At 44.3% G+C, this 17,124-nt stretch overlaps 1 protein-coding gene across 15 annotated transcripts in view; it reads left to right on the top strand.

The window, feature by feature from the left end:
- ATXN7L1 (ataxin 7 like 1) overlaps positions 1 to 17,124 on the top strand; it is a 197,570-nt gene that overhangs the window by 167,306 nt on the left and 13,140 nt on the right. For all 15 annotated transcript variants that reach the window (XR_007769808.1, XR_007769810.1, XM_050925374.1 and 12 more), the window contains 2 exons: positions 2,694 to 2,815; positions 14,189 to 15,125. Coding sequence is in view for 13 of the 15 variants with exons in the window: in XM_050925374.1 (XP_050781331.1) it covers positions 2,694 to 2,815; positions 14,189 to 15,125 (1,059 nt within the window). In the remaining 2 variants the exon portion in view is untranslated. The remainder of the gene's footprint in view (positions 1 to 2,693; positions 2,816 to 14,188; positions 15,126 to 17,124) is intronic.

The raw sequence follows: 17,124 nt of genomic DNA, 5'->3' as shown, positions 1-17,124 counted from the left end.
TTTCAAGGCCCAAGCTGCACTTGCTTTACAGCCTGGAATCCCCAGGTTTTCATACACAGGCTAGAAATCCAATTAGCCTGGGTCCAGCACTTCCCTAGTTCAGTCTTTGTTCCTCCAGTGTTTCCAAGAGTCTTCTCGTGTGGGGAGTAAAGAAAACGTGATGATGTCACTCCCTGCCTTATATAGCTTTTGCATGTGGTGGGGACCTTTTGTCCCAAACCTCAGTTTTTGGAAAAACACTGGTATCCAAAATGGAGTCCAGAGACAAGGCCCTTACAAGTTATAGAAGCCATTACTTACTTGTTTCTGGAGTGTTCTCAGGAAGGCTCACCAGATGGGAGAGAAGTTTCTCCTAAAGGCTATTGTTTTCCCTAATGATTCATTACCCTGAATAGACCCTTCCCAGCCAGATATTTAGACTGAAAGCGTCTTGCCTAGTGGGCATCACTCAGGTGCAATTACATTTGAAATACAGATACATAATCAATATTCATAACTTCAGATACAAAAATGATACATGCATACAAATAGGATAATCATATTCAGCAAAGCATAACTTTCCAATGACACCTCACATGACCCGTCTTGTACAAAATGCATCATATTATGCCGTAATTATATCCTCATAATGCCATTGTGAAGAATATGGGGTGCAGTGTCACACACACATTCGGAATAACAAAAGAACTGTAACAGGATTTAAAAAGAACCCTCTCTTAAGAGAGGTAGTGGGCATTTGGGGGAACCAGTATGAGACACAGGGATCTCCTGGAGTGTCAGAAGAAGATAGGCCTGCCTAACTCTAACCATCCTAGGGGATGGTGAGACTTTTGGTAAGATAGACATGTGTAGATTGTTGATTTAAAATCTTTTTTTATCTAAAAGCTTTGTTCCTTCTGCTAAAATAAACAGAACTTTGATTTTATCTTGTATACCACTGGCCACAGACTCCCAAAGGGAAGAACCACAAGTGCCTGAACTCGGTAAGACCTGCTGAGTTGATACACTGGTTACTGTAGCATGGGCCTGGTCTAGGAGGGGGCAAATTGCAATATTCCACCCCAGGGTAGGTAAAAGCACAAGGCGTAGCACCTTGAGTGGATACTCTGAGAGAGATCAGAAAAGGAAGAGAGGTGCAGGTAGTGTTGTAATTATGTCACTGTATTTCAATGCAGCCATCTTCATCCAAAATAACAGTAGCAGCAGTATGCAATCTTGAGGGTAAGGTTAAGTATAACTGGAGAAGTGAGGGAATGTTCAAGATTCATCAGGGATACACAGTCACCTCCCTCCTCTCTTCCCTTCCACATATGCTTAATAAATATAATGTGTTATTTCATGTGAAATAAACTTTGTTTGCTCACACGGTGACCTGTTCATTGATTCTGGGATTTGATGCAGTCACCTCAATCCATGTAATCATAATAACAGCTGTGCTCTGAGAGGCGGTGTAATCTGGTTTTACTCCACCACTTTTGTGTTCTTTTTACCCTCTCTTTAGCAACTAGTACAAAATATTACTTTTTATTAGGGTGGGCAGCTGCTGGCCTGCTGCAGTCTGAGAGTGGTGTGTCTTCCATCTTCTTCCAGATGTGTAATTGCTATGGTGCATGGGGGCTGCACTGGCAGAGAGTGAGAGTTACAAGACTGTCCTGAACATATATATCACTGGGGCCACAGCATGCTACTGGACCAGTTTGGAGTGTGCTGAAACAGAAAGACAGAAAAAACAAGATAATTGTATGTAGTAATAGTGTTCCTAGGATATTGGCTGTTGGAGTTAGGAGCAGGAATGAGGGCTAAGTTAAATAAAGATGACTACAGAGATAAGTGTATCACGAGGCTAGAAAAGTGGTTCCATTGTTTTCTGATGTTGACTTCTAAGAGGAATCTACTCCACAGAGATCTGTCGCTCCAACCCCTTGCCACGTTAAGGATCTGGAATGGTGACCAAAAAGAAAGCAGACAACCCAAAAGCCTGGAAAGCTTTCAGTGATGCCCTTTCAGTGGTTTTTAAATGTATCCCCAAAAGTCTGTAGAGGTTGTGGTGCAAATACACCCTTTCAGAGTCTTCTGTAGAATTCCCACAGGGAGATAGTACCCACTAGTCAATGCATGTGCAGCCAGGAGAATGGGGTGTTGTGCACTCTTCTATACAGGATGTACTGGTGGAAATGCTTTTTCTTCTCTTCCTGAAGTGTCATCTATTCAGTCCTTTGTGAAGTAGTTTATTAAGGACAGTGGTACAGTGCTTTTCATTTCTTTTCTTTTAGGAAGATTTTTATTCTTGCTTAATGAACTGTGCTATTTAACATACATTGAATAGTATAGCTGATTGAGGCAATTACGGTATGAGCAGGAATTACTTTGCTAACATTTCAGGTCAGGATTTACATGATGTGTGAAAGAGAAAGTATGACTCTGAGATTAGACTCAAGCCCTTAACACATACAAGTGAGTTTTTAGCGGATGTATAAAATACCCCAGACAACAAGCTGAAATGTTAAATATATCTCATATATCATGCAGGAAAGTAACTGATGATATTTTCTTCTGTCTATAGCTGACTTTTAAAAATATTTATATTTCTGTGGTGCAAGTACGTGTGTGTGTGTATATATATATTATTTTCTCTATACATTTTGTACTAATTTATTAGTCTATTAGCAACATTGCAATGTCTTTTCTTTCAGTTTTGTTCATTTGGCAGTCGCTTAATGGGAAGAGGATACTATGTATTTGACAGAAGATGGGACCGTTTTCGATTCGCACTAAACTCCATGGTAGAAAAACACTTGAATTCACAGATGTGGAAGTAAGTGAGAATTTTGCACCATGTGGTTGTTTTATTATTTTATAATAGTTAATGCTTACAGTCTTCTAAATTAACCACTTCCATTCAACTTTTTTTTTTTCAAGTTACCTGGCACGCTAGGTAGTGACAGTTACATGAATACAATTTTGTTCTTTGTACTCAAGAAATACAGCTAGCCTTTAGGAGCTTGCAGCACAACAGAATAATTTTTTTGTCACAGTTCCAAAGTAGATTTCTACTTGGTGGCTGCTGATGATCTAAACAGACTTGTACAACATCTAGGTTACTTGTCCCTCTGTACCTCTAGGGTAGGGTAGTTCCCTTAGCCTTCTAACTGCATCTGTGTCATTTTGTTGTAGAACCCATTTTTCCAAAATTTGTGTCTGCTTCATGCAATTATATAGATTTATTATCTATCGACATGGCTTTCTTTACCTTTTATTTTGCCCTGGCTTCACTGAGAGGCCTGTGTACAAAAGATCTTTTTATTTGGCTATCATTGAGATGTGGTGGTGGTAGTGGTGGTTTAGGGATACACTAGAGCAATGTATTGATGGATTGAATGCTCATTGCTTGAAACTCCATGAAAACCCACAGTAGTTTTCTCCATACAGCCTGAAATACCCCTGACAACAAGCTGAAAAGGTCAAGGTGATGTTTTTCTCTGTCTAGAGCTGACTTTTAAAAATATATGTATTTGTGTTGTGCAAGTGTCTGTGTGTGTATACACACACACACACGCATACATATAATGTGAGAAAAAGTCAAATGAAAAAAGTCCCATTCAGTTACATCATGTAATGGCAGACAGCTAAAAATTGACAAGTTTTTAAAGTGCTTATATACCAATGCTAGAAGTCTACATAATAAGATTGGTGAACTAGAGTGCCTCGTATTAAATGAGGATTTTGATATAATAGACATCACAGAAACTTGGTGGAATAAGGATAATCAATAGGACACAGTAATACAGGGTACCAAATATATCAGAAAGACAGAACAGGTCTTCCTGGTGGGGGAGTGGCACTATATGTGAAAGAAAGCATTGAATCAAATAAAGTAAAAATCTTAAATGAACCAAACTGTACCATAAAATCTCTATGGATAGTAATTCCATGCACTAATAATAAGAATATAGTGGTAGGGATATATTACCACCTGACCAGGATGGTGATAGTGACTGTGAAATACTCAGGAAGATTAGAGAGGCTATTAAAATAAAAAATTCAGTAATAATGGGGGATTTCAACTATCCCCATATTGACTGGGTACATGTCACCTCAGGATGGGATGCAGAGATGAAGTTTCTTGGCACCTTAAATGACTGCTTCTTGGAGCAGCTTGTCCTGTAACCCACAAAAGGAGAGGCAATTCTTGATTTGGTCCTAAGTGGAGCACAGGATCTGGTCCAAGAGGTGAATATAGTGGGACCACTTGGTAACAGTGACCATAATATAATTAAATTTAACTTCCCTGTGGCGGGAAACTTTTTAATGACACCATAATAGAGGCTTAACTTAAATGTATATCCCAAATTAAAAAACATAGTAAGAGAACCAAAAAAATACTACCGTGGCTAAACAACAAAGTAAAAGAAGCAGTGAGAGGCAAAAAGGCGTCCTTTAAAAAGTGGAAGTTAAATCCTAGTGAGGAAAATAGAAGGAGCATAAACTCTGGCAAAGGAAGTGTAAAAATATAATAAGAAAAGCCAAAAAAGAATTTGAAGAACAGCTAGCCAAAGACTCAAAAAGTGATAGCAAAAAAAAATGTAAGTACATCAGAAGCAGGAAGCCTGCTAAACAACCAGGGGGCCACTGGACGATCGAGATGCCAAAGGAGCACTCAAGGACGATAAGGTCATTGCAGAGAAACTAAATGAATTATTTACATCGGTCCTCATGGCTGAGGATGTGAGCGAGATTCCCAGACCTGATCCATTCTTCTTTAGGTGACAAATCTGAGGAACTGTCCCAAATTGAGGTGTCATTAGAGGAGGTTTTTGGAACAAAGTGATAAACTAAACAGTAATAAGTCACCAGGACCAGATGGTCTTCACTCAAGAGTTCTGAAGGAACTCAAATGTGAAATTGAAGAACTACTAACTCTAGTCTGTAACCTATCATTTAAATCAGCTTCTGTACCAAACGTATGGAGGATAGCTAATGTGACGCCAATTTTTAAAAAGGGCTCCAGAGGTGATCCAGCAATTACAGGATGATAAGCCTTACTTCAGTACCAGGCAAACTGGTTGAAACTATAGTCAAGAACAAAATTGTCAGACACATGGATGAACATAATTTGTTGGGGAAGAGTCAGCATGATTTTTGTAAAGGGAAATCATGCCTCGCCAATCTACTAGAATTCTTTGATGGGGGTCAGCAAGCATGTGGACAAGGCAGATCCAGTTAATATAGTGTACTTAGATTTTCGAAAGCCTTTGACAAGGTCCCTCACCAAAGGCTCTTAAGCAAAGTAAGCTGTCATGGGATAAGAGGGAAGGTCCTCTTGTGGATTGGTAACTGGTTAAAAGGTCAGAAACAAAGGGTAGGAATAAATGGCCAGTTTTCAGAATGAAGACAGGTAAATAGTAATGTCCCCAAGGGGTCTGTACTGGGGCGAATCCTATTCAACATATTCCTAAATAATCCGGAAAAAGGAGTAAACAGTGAGGTGCCAAAATTTGCAGATGATATAAAAGTACTCAAGATAGTTACGTCCCAGGCAGACTGCAAAGAGCTACAAAAGAATCTCTCAAAACTGGGTGACTGGGCAACAAAATGGCAGATGAAATTCAGTATTGATAAATGAAAAGTAATGTACATTGGAAAATGTAATCCCAGCTATACATATAAAATGATGGGGTCTAAATTAGGTGTTACCACTCAAGAAAGAGATCTTGGAGTCATTGTGGATAGTTCTCTGAAGACATCCACTCCATGTGCAGTGGCAGTAAAAAGAGCTAACAGAATGTTGGGAGTCATTAAGAAAGGGATAGATAATAAGCCAGAAAATATATTGCCACTATATAAATCCATGGTACGCCACATCTTGAATACTGCGTGCAGATGTGTTCGCCCCATCTCAAAAAAGATTCAGAAAAGGACAACAAAAATTATTAGGGGTATGGAATGGCTTCCGTATGAGGAAAGATTAATAAGACTGGGACTTTTCATCTTGGAAAAGAGATGACTAAGGGGGGATATGGTTGAGATCTAAAAAATCATGACTGGTATGGAGAAAGTAAATAAGGCAGTGTTATTTACTCCTCATAACAGAACTACTAGGGGTCACCAAATGAAATTAATAGGCAGCAAGTTTAAAACAAACAAAAGGAAGTATTTCTTCAAACAATGTACAGTCAACCTGTGGAACTCTTTGCCAGAGGAAGTTGTGAAGGCCAAGACTATAACAGGATTCAAAAAAGAATTAGATAAATTCATGGAGGATAGGTCCATCAATGGCTGTTAGCCAGAATGGGCAGGGATGGTGTCAGAATCATAGAAGATTAGGGTTGGAAGAGACCTCAGGAGGTTATCTAGTCTAACGCCCTGCTCAAAGCAGGACCAACCCCAACTAAATCATCCAAGACAGGGCTTTGTCAAACCAGGCCTTAAAAACTTCTAAGGCAGGCCTGCACAACTCGTAAAGCAGCGAGGGCCACATTACTCCAAAGAAAACAGCTGAGGGCCGAAACCCCCCGGCCCCACGGAAACACCCCCCCCTACCCCCGGCCCAGCGGAAACACTCCACCCCAGCACCGCCCAGCCCTGCAGAAACAAACCCTCCTTTCCCAGTGCCGCCCCACCAAAACAGCTGTGGGCCAAAAAGGAAGGTTGGGGGTGGGGAAGTGATACTTGATTTTAAATCAACCAGGGGCTCCCAGCTGAAGAGCTGGCTGGGAGCCCTCAGGGTCAAATTAAAGGGCCCAGGGCTCCGGCGGCTGCGGGAACCCAGAGCTTTGTGGGGCTGGGGCAAGGATTTAAAGGGCCCAGAGCTCCTGCTGCTGAGGGGAGCCCGAGCCCTTTAAATCCCAGCCCCAGCGTATCCGCTGGAGCCGCCGCCGGGATTCAAAGGGCTCTGGGTTGCCCGTAGCGGCGGGGAGCCCTGAGCCCTTTAAATCTCAGCCACAGCCGAGAATCTCTGCTGGCAGCTCAGAGCCCTTTGAATCCCGGTCACAGCTGAGATTTAAAGGGCTCTGGGCTCCCCATGGCTGTGGGGAGCCCAGAGCCTTTGAATCCCGTCCGCAGCTGGCAGGGCCGGCTTTAGGAAGTGCGGGGCCCAATTCGAACATTTTCGGCGGGACCTCGGCAGGGATGACTGAAAGAAAAAAAAAATAGCCTTTCGTTTCTTAGCAACCGGTTCCCTATAAAAAGTTCTGCCACAGTATGTATTTTTTGTACCAGTAGGGTTACCATACGTCCGTATTTTCCTCCTGGATGGCAATTTAAGATCCAAAAAGCCTGACATGTCCGGGAAAGTACAGATGTATGTTAACCCTACCTAAAGTTCTTTTTTAAAAAGATGTGTCTGAACTAGAAATGAGCTCTGCCACTCCCTGAGGGTGTGCTAGGGTGCACGTGTGGGTCCCAGCTGCTCCCTGCCCACCTCATTGAAGCAGGTGTGCAGGGTTACTTCCCTGGGAACTACAGGGCACCAGTGGACATGGGGCTGGCTGGAAGTGCGGGGGAGGTGGCTGGAGGTAGGGTCTGGCTGCAGGCTGGGCAAGGGGTGTGGGGCAGGCTGGAGACAGCGTGTGGGATGGGCTGGCTGGCTTCAGGCAGGGCCACGGGGGGGTGCGGCATGGGTTGGCAGGGCTGGAGACAAAGGAGTGCAGGACTGGCTGGCTTCAGGCAGGGGGGTGCGGCAGGGGTTGGCTGGAGACAGGGAAGGGGGTCCAGGGCTGGCTGGAGACAGGGGTTGGTGCAGGGCTGAAGGCAAGGCAGGGGGTGAGGGGCTGGCTGGAGATGGGCTGGCTGTGTGCAGTGGTGCAGGGCTGGCTGCAGACAGGAACTGGTGCAGGCAGGGCAGGAGGTGCAGCAGGGGTTGGCTGCAGGCAACTGGTGCAGGTACGGGGGGTACAGCCCATCCTGTATGGTAAGTGCCCCCTCCTCCTGCCTCACCCACCAGGGTAGCAGTAGCAGCCCGTGGCTCAGGAGCTATTTAAAGGGCCTGGGGCTCCCCTGCTTCCACGGCCACAGCCCTGTAAATAGCTGCAGGAGCCCTGGGGAAATGGTGGGGCTCCAGGGGCTATTTAAAGGACCAGGGCAGCAAAGGCATCTGGAGACACACACACACACACCCGCTACCCCAGGGCTCTGGGGGCTATTTAAAGAGCCTGCGGTTCCCCTGCTTCTACCGCCCTGTAAATAGCCGAGGGAGCCCTGGGGAAGCGATGTGGCTTCAGCGACTATTTAAGGACCAGGGCGATAGAGGCAGCTGGAGCCCCAGCCCTTTAAATAGCCCCCAGAGCCCCCCGCCACCCTAGGGCTCTGGGGGTATTTAAAGGGCCCAGGGCTCCCCTTTTTCTACCGTCCCAGCCCTTTAAATAGCCAGAGGAACCCTGGGGAAGTGGTGGGGCTCCAGTGGCTATTTAAAGGGCTGGGGCAGTAGAAGCAACGGGAACCCTGGACTTTTTAAATAGCCCCAGGGCTCTAGCAGTGGTGCTCTGGTGGCAATTTAAGAGGCCTGGGAGCCACAGGCCTTTTAAATTGCCCCCTGGGGAAGCTGGGCCACCCTGCTACAGCGCACTGGCTTTTGCCGGTACACCGTACTGGGGCTTGGGCATGTGGCCCTCTTAGGGGCAGGCTGATTCAGGGGAATTGGTTGAATTGGCCTAAAGCTGGCCCTGATGGCTGAGATTTAAAGGGCTCTGGGCTCTCTGCGGCTGCAGGCAGCCCAGAGCCCTTTGAATCCCGGCTGCGGCTGAGATTTAAAGAGCTCTGAGCTCGCGGCTGCCTGCAGCTCAGAGCCTTTTGAATCCGGGCCACGGCTGGGATTTAAAGAGCTCTGAGCTCCCCCTCACTGCGGGCAGCTCAGAGCCTTTTGAATCTCGGCCGCGGCTGAGATTTAAAGAGCTCTGAGCTCCCCGCCGCTGCGGGCAGCCCAGAGCCCTATGAATCCCGGCCGCAGCTGAGATTTAAATGGCTCTGGGCTCCTCACCTCTGTGGGCAGCCCAGAGCCTTTTGAATCCGGGCCGCGGCTGAGATTTAAAGAGCTCTGAGCTCCCCGCCGCTGCGGGCAGCCCAGAGCCTTTTGAATCCCAGCCGCAGCTGGGATTTAAATAGCTCTGAGCTCCTCACCGCTGCAGGCAGCCCAGAGCCCTTTGAATCCCGGCTGCGGCTGAGATTTAAAGAGCTCTGAGCTCGCGGCTGCCTGCAGCTCAGAGCCTTTTGAATCCGGGCCACGGCTGGGATTTAAAGAGCTCTGAGCTCCCCCTCACTGCGGGCAGCTCAGAGCCTTTTGAATCTCGGCCGCGGCTGAGATTTAAAGAGCTCTGAGCTCCCCGCCGCTGCGGGCAGCCCAGAGCCCTATGAATCCCGGCTGCAGCTGAGATTTAAATGGCTCTGGGCTCCTCACCTCTGTGGGCAGCCCAGAGCCTTTTGAATCCGGGCCGCGGCTGAGATTTAAAGAGCTCTGAGCTCCCCGCCGCTGCGGGCAGCCCAGAGCCTTTTGAATCCCAGCCGCAGCTGGGATTTAAATAGCTCTGAGCTCCTCACCGCTGCAGGCAGCCCAGAGCCCTTTGAATCCCGGCTGCGGCTGAGATTTAAAGAGCTCTGAGCTCGCGGCTGCCTGCAGCTCAGAGCCTTTTGAATCCGGGCCACGGCTGGGATTTAAAGAGCTCTGAGCTCCCCCTCACTGCGGGCAGCTCAGAGCCTTTTGAATCTCGGCCGCGGCTGAGATTTAAAGAGCTCTGAGCTCCCCGCCGCTGCGGGCAGCCCAGAGCCCTATGAATCCCGGCCGCAGCTGAGATTTAAATGGCTCTGGGCTCCTCACCGCTGTGGGCAGCCCAGAGCCTTTTGAATCCGGGCCGCGGCTGAGATTTAAAGAGCTCTGAGCTCCCCACCACTGTGGGCAGCTCAGAGCCTTTTGAATCCCACCGCGGGCCGCACAGTGAGCCTCTGCGGGCTGCGTGTTGTGCAGGCCTGCTCTAATGATAGAGATTCCACCACCTCCCTAGGTAACCCATTCCAGTGCTTCACCACCCTCCTAGTGAAATAGTTTTTCCTAATATCCAACCTAGACCTCCCCCACTGCAACTTGAGACGATTGCTCCTTGTTCTGTGATCTGCCACCACTGAAAACAGCCCAGCTCCATCCTCTTTGGAACCCCCCTTCAGGTAGTTGAAGGCTGCTATCAAATCCCCCCTCTCTCTTCTCTTCTGCAGACTAAATAACCCCAGTTTCCTCAGCCTCTTCTCATAAGTCATGTGCCCCAGCCCCTTAATCATTTTTGTTGCCCTCTGCTGGACTCTCTCCAATTTGTCCACATCCTTTCTGTAGTGGGGGGCCCAAAACTGGATGCAGTACTCCAGATGTGGCCTCCCTAGTGCTGAATAGAGGGGAATAATCACTTCCCTCAGTGTGCCTACTAATGCAGCCCAAAATGCCATTAGCATTCTTGGCAACGAGGGCACACTTTGACTCTCATCCAGTTTCTCATCCACTGTAATCCCCAGATCCTTTTCTGCAGATTGCCACTTAGCCAGTCGGTCCCCAGCCTGTAGCAGTGCATGGGATTCTTCCGTCCTAAGTGCAGGACTCTCCACTTCCTTGTTGTTTGCCAGAAACTGGGAATGGGCAGCGGGATGGATCACTTGATGATCACTTGTTGTGTTCATTTTCTCTGGGGCACCTGGCATTGGCCACTGTTGGAAGACAGAATACTGGGCAAGATGGACCTTTGGTCTGACCCACTGTGGCCATTCTTTTACTGAACAAAAATATGGATAACAGCCCAGTCCTTCTCTCCAATGCTGCTTGGCTAGCAGCACATCTTTGTTGACCAATCTGCAGAGCATCATTGGTGTCAACTTTGCATGATGTTCATTCTTTCCCCTCAAAACTGGAAGGAAAACTATATATCTGTGACAACCCTGGAGGAGACTGAAGGTGTTTGGAATAAAGGGGAATGGTGTCAGTACCATACATTGAGCACTTGATACAGTGTGTCAAGGTTTCATAACATGAGGTATTCCTGGCAGCACACAGGTTTCATGAGGCTCATTGGCATTGAGGTCTTAACATGTCCATTTGCAATGCACTATTAAACATATTTCACCATTATATTTTGCAACAGTGTCCTAAGCACTGCATATGGGTATGAGTTGCACAGATGCATTAAAAATAGCCAGCATTACTAAAATTTAAGAATTTAGAAAACAATGTAAAAACAGCACATGGGACTTGAAGATATGACTGTGGGATTGTACTGCACAGTGTGCATACTCCATCCAATATAACTACATTACTCTGTAATGTTTCATGTCACTCCATATATCAGAGCTGTTATAGGCCTTATATAGCAGTTATTAGATAAACCAGTTTTAATTTTATTTAAATATATTGCTGTTGAAATACTAAAGCTCGGCTTGTCTGACTTACCTTGTGGTCTACAGAAGATAAGGCTGTTGTGCTGGGAGACAGTTTGGAAACAGTGGGCTTGTTGCCTCAGGGGTTAGTTTCTTGCATAGCTGAGACACAGCCGGTGTTTGCTGCACAAGTGTTTCTCATCTTCCAGTAGAAGCTGTAGCAGTTCATTAGACCAGCTTCCTGCTCAGAGCTATAGTTCCATTACTTTTGCCACCCAGAGGGAAAGCTGTGGATCCCCAGAATAGAAGCTCAAAAGATTTGTGAGCTACTAATTTTGTTCATCCGGAGATTCAGCACTCAGGTGGCTGAGAGTGTGTGTCACTGGCATCGTGACTACCATGAAAAGTGTAAAAAACCACTGCCTCTGTCAGTACTGTGAAACATATTAAAAGGCACCATCCTGCTCCCATCGAAGTCAGTGAGAGTTTTGCTTTGCATTTCAATGAGAGCAGGATCTAACCTTAAATGTTTTACCCAACTACCAGCTCAGCCTCTTTATGAAATCTCTACATATGTTGAATATTTCTTTTTTCAGTTAATTCTGTCAGCACTTTATTTACCATATAACATTAAAAGTTCATGATACTGGTCCCTAATTGTATCCCTTTCTTATCCTCTCCTTCTTCCAGACTGAGCTTTTCTCATCTTCCCCAACTGACTGCATTACAGTCTCTCTAAGCAGGGGCATTTGTAAAGCACTACTCTAGAACTGATGCTATTGCAGTCCCATAGCTATGGATCATGCAGCAGAGATGAGGGGTGAGGTGAAGCAGTGTGCTGAGAATATGTTCCCCAGAATAATAATACTCATGTAGTACTTTTCATCTTACTCACAAAGGTGGGTAAGAATTAGCACCCCCACTTTGCAGATGAAGAAAGCGAGGCACACAGAAGCTAAGCAACTTGTCCACAGTCACACAGCAAGTCATTAGCAGAGTTGAGACTAGGGGTACGTCTATACTACCTGCTGGATTGGCGGGTAGTGTTCGATGTATCAGGGATCGATTTATCACATCTCGTCTGGACGTGATAAATCGATCCGCTAATCGATGTCCATACTCCACCTCGGCAGGAGGAGTAAAAGCGCAGTTGATGTGGACGCCGCGGCAGTCGACTCGCCGCCATGAGGACAACCAGATAAGTTGAACTAAGATACTTGGCTTCAGCTACGCAAATAGCATAGCTGAAGTTGCGTATCTTAGTTCGAAACACACACACACACACACACAGTGTAGACCAGCCCTAGTTCTCATTAATTCGTCATTCCCAGGCCTCTGCATAATTCCATCCCCCTCTCTAACATAAGCATTCTGTTCAGTGCTAGGCCCTTCAATTCCAGATAGATACTGCAAATAGGATGTAGTTCAGAGAAGATCAATGAGAGTACTTAGGAAATCAGAACTACTTTATAAGGAAATACTCCGTTGAGAGTTTTTATGTATATTTGTCTGAGTGACCATTCTGGGGCCAAAGAGATCTGAGTCTATTAATCCATGAAGGGTGTAAACATGGCTCGAAAAAGTTGTATTTGAGAGGCTGATACAAAGGAGTGTAACTTGGAGAAATTGAGTGAGATTAAGAAAGTTAAACTTTAGGCTGAATGGCAGGGAAAGGACATGTAATAGTTTCCCAGAAGAAATGACAGAAGCCCAATTTCTTGGGACACTTAAGGTAAGACTAGATAAAGCAATAAAATATATGCTAGAGTTGGCTGAATAGAAAACAAAATTCAATATAGATAACTAATTTCACTGGTAATTATTGAATAATATATTCTCCAAGTAGTATTCAGCCACCTATAGAGCTGATTAAATATCACAAAAAATTGACAAGTTATTCAACAAAAATCAGCGAAATTCATCAGATAGGTATTTGACTAATCCTATCTGGCCAGCCCTAAAATGGGCTATAGGGAACAATCCTGCACTGACAGAGTGATGGACTATGCTTTTCTAACTGCGCTAATCCTGTGATTCACAACTCAGAAACCAGCCAAGTGCAAGAGCTCGCCACCCTCATTGATCTGACCTGTAAATTCAGGTTAATGTTGAATTGTCCCACTAATCCATCCTTTGGATACTTTCAAGAAAAACAAATGTAATATTTTTAAACATTATGGTTAGAGGTTGAGAATCATGTGATTGAGCTTTTTTGTATCTCTGCGTTATTTTGTAAGGTGGGGCAGGAAACAGGAAATTAAATTTGGAATAACATTATTTAATTGAAACATTGAACTCAGAATTTTCACTTAGCACTTTTTGCTGAAGTGAAGCCTGGATCTACATTAGCAGGTGTGTTGCAGGCAGGATTAAGAGGCATTGGCAGTGTTGTTTGAGGAAGTTTACACAGCATAATTCTCTGCTCATGTCTGTGTATTACTCCCCCACTTTCTTCAGCATCAGATCAATACTCCTGATTTGAAACTACGCGTTGGGAAAATATAATTTTAAGATCCATGTTTAGGAAATTATTATAGTCATAAAATGTGTGTGCATATTTATTTTAGGTTGAATCACAAAGCACTTAACATTAGAACTATGAGTTTAAAAAAGATAGACATTTTAAACTGACACAAAATGTGCAATATAGTCTGTGGTATTGGAGTTAAAATGTACATGGTCACTAGGGATAGTATTCAGAATTAGAATGTCTTTGGTTTGCTATTTTTTCATAGTTTGGTCTATCCAGAAAAATTGTTCATATCTGCATTGCTCAAATTGAACCTATCAGATTGAATGAAAAATTAAAAATCTGAACCTCAATGTTTTTCTTTTTCATATTTAGGAAAATCCCTCCTGCGGTAGATAGCCCCATGCCTTCTCCAGCAGCACATATCACCACCCCTTTTCCGACATCAGTTTTACAGCCTTTCAGCAACCCCAATGCAGTGTATATTCCTTCAACACCCATCAGCTCAAGAATCACTTCTTCTTACATAATGACATCAGCCATGTTATCAAACACAGCCTTTGTGACAGCATCGGATACGAATTCCATTGTGTCACACACCACAACTTTTCCTCATGTGGCCGCAAGTTTAGGTATCATGGACTCAACTTTTAAGGCACCATCAGCTGTGTCACCAGTGCCAGCAGTCATCCCTTCCCCATCCCACAAGCCATCCAAAACAAAAACCAGCAAATCCTCAAAAGTCAAAGACCTGTCGTCTCGTAGCGATGAATCTTCAAGTAACAAAAAGAAAAAGTCACAGTCTTCTTCCTCTTCATTATCTTTGCAAACATCCTCCTCGTCTTCATTTTCAGGGTCCCACAAAAAGAACTGTGTCCTGAACTCAAGTTCAACTTTGAACTCCTATCAGGCTACATCTTCCTATAACAGTCTGTCTGTACACAATACAAACAATGGAACAAGCCCACTCAGTGCCAAATCGGAGCCCTCAGGACGGACTTCATTAGCAAGTAGCTCAACTGACTCAGTAAAACACATGAGCATGGTAGTAAGCAGTATTGACTCCTCTAATTTGCCTGTATCCTCCTTTGTGCACCATTCAGGGGACCATTCCCTGGCAGCACATAATGCAGTGTCTTCTCTACCCCTTTCTTTTGACAAATCAGAAGGAAAAAAACGTAAAAACTCTAGTACTGGTAGCAAAGCCTGTAAAATCACTAAAATGCCTGGTATGAATAGTGTTCACAAAAAGAGCACTGCCAACCTTATTTCTACGGTGCCAGATCCTCCAACCAGCTCGCTCTCTCGGCAGGTAAGGGATTCTTCCAGTTACTTCTCTGCAGGTCTTGTTTGCCTTATTTGAAATATACTGATTTGTGGGGGAACTGGTTTTACAATTGTCTCAGACTCTGTTTTTCATCTTCTAACTTACTGTTTAGGCTGATGCAAAAATGTTTTTGCATTTGTTTTGAACCCGGTGTGGAAAGGAGGTTCAAGTGTGCAAAACACCTTTGTGATACTTAATTCAAATATTTTTGTTTTACGAGTTATAACAGTCTTAATGCAACTATACAACTAGCCAGTTATGTTTTAGAAATCAAACTGAGGGGGAAGGATGGGGAAGAATTTTCAGAAGTTAATTCCTGCTCTTCGTTCATGGCTTGGTACAGTGTGTGCAAATTCAATAGGTAATCTATCTCAGTATAGCGCATAACTGCACAGCTCATCTGATTTGTTTCTTTATATACAGATGTTTTGCTTTTGGAGTGCTATTTTTTTTCATAAACATATGCAAAATAAAGGTCTGCTCCTGAAAGGTGTAGAGTACCAGTCACTCCCATGGATTCAGTGGCTGTTTTGTGCTCTCAGTGTCTTTCTGATTCCAGACCTAAACCAAACTCGTTTTCCCCTTTGAGCAGTACTGCTCGTTCACTCCCTTTTTAGGGGTTTGGCTCCTAAACGAATTGTTCAAAGACTGGTGATGACCTCAGTTCTGCGAATTAGGATCCCCTTTATTAGACAACAGTCCTTATTCTGGAGTACAGTAACTTTTGGATTGGTGAACTCAATAAAGCTAAAAAAAAATAGACTTATTTCATAGTTGGAACCAGGAGAATGGAAGTTTGCTTCACATGTGGATTTGTTTTAAAAACACTTTTATTTGTTTTTATTAACGTTCAAATAATTTTTAAATGGTATGCGTTACACACAAAGCATAGTGACTGCTTTAAACATCATGACTGGATAATTCAGATCAATACGTTGAAAAGAGAAGGAACAGTAGTTTTCACGGAATACTGTGGCTATTGGAACAATCCACAGTGCACTTATTACAGAAAACAAAGTAGTAAAAGGGCTTAAAAGAAACGTGTTTGAGCCCTATGTGGTATGGACTAGTTCTCACCGTAGGGGGTCACAAACAAGGCTGTGGGGGAGATGGAGGAGTTATGGCCATCCTCTCTTTCTTTATGGATAGATGGCAGTGTGGGAACCCAACGCTATTTCTGTTGTAACATGGGGTCATGGTATTGAAAAAATGGTGATGCACTACTTAATTACAATAGCTAGTTTAATATATTGAGCTGGTATTTGTGAAATTAGCACTTATTTCCACAATAACCTGTATCTTCTTTTGATTATAATTTCTTTTATAAATAGCAGTGTTCAGGGGTTTTCCCTTTCCACTTTAATTGGGTGACAAATTCTGGACAGTTTGTCTGTTAGAACAGATAGCTGATGGTCAGTCCTTCTAAGTTCTGTTGCTGGGCTCTGTTTTCTGCCAGATCTGTCACTGATTTGCTTTGTGACCTTAGGCAAATCATCAAACTTCTGTGCCTGATCTGTGAGCTGCCCGTGTCTTCACCATCTGTCAAATGGTAGTATTTACATTTTTCAGTGGGGAGGGGGCGTGTGGTCAGAAGCTTTTCTCTTCTTTGCTTATACTGAAACAATGGTACAGCCACCTCCGGATCCCTGAAGCTGTTCCCCAATCAGAAGTCGGAAAACTTAAGTCAAAGTAAAATAAATTCATCTTAATCACAGTTCTGTGCACCATTCATGGCTGTTTAGCAGCACAGTTTCCCCTTGACCTTGCTTCGTTGCCACAGACTATGTAGTACAGATTCCACCAGAGGGCTCCAAAGCAGCAGAGCTTCCAAGGAGGGTATTTCATTGAACATTCTGGTAGCCAAAGCCGAGGTGTATGAGACAATTTCCAAAGCACCTTTATTGAGCAGTTGGTTATTGTTTTAATGTGCATGTGCTCAGAGCACTGAATTCAGTGCAGTTTTTAAATATCTAAATAAATAGAA

This window comes from Gopherus flavomarginatus, chromosome 1 (genome assembly GCF_025201925.1).
Source record: "Gopherus flavomarginatus isolate rGopFla2 chromosome 1, rGopFla2.mat.asm, whole genome shotgun sequence".
Lineage (NCBI taxonomy): Eukaryota > Metazoa > Chordata > Testudines > Testudinidae > Gopherus > Gopherus flavomarginatus.
This window is presented reverse-complemented; position numbering and strand designations above follow the sequence as displayed.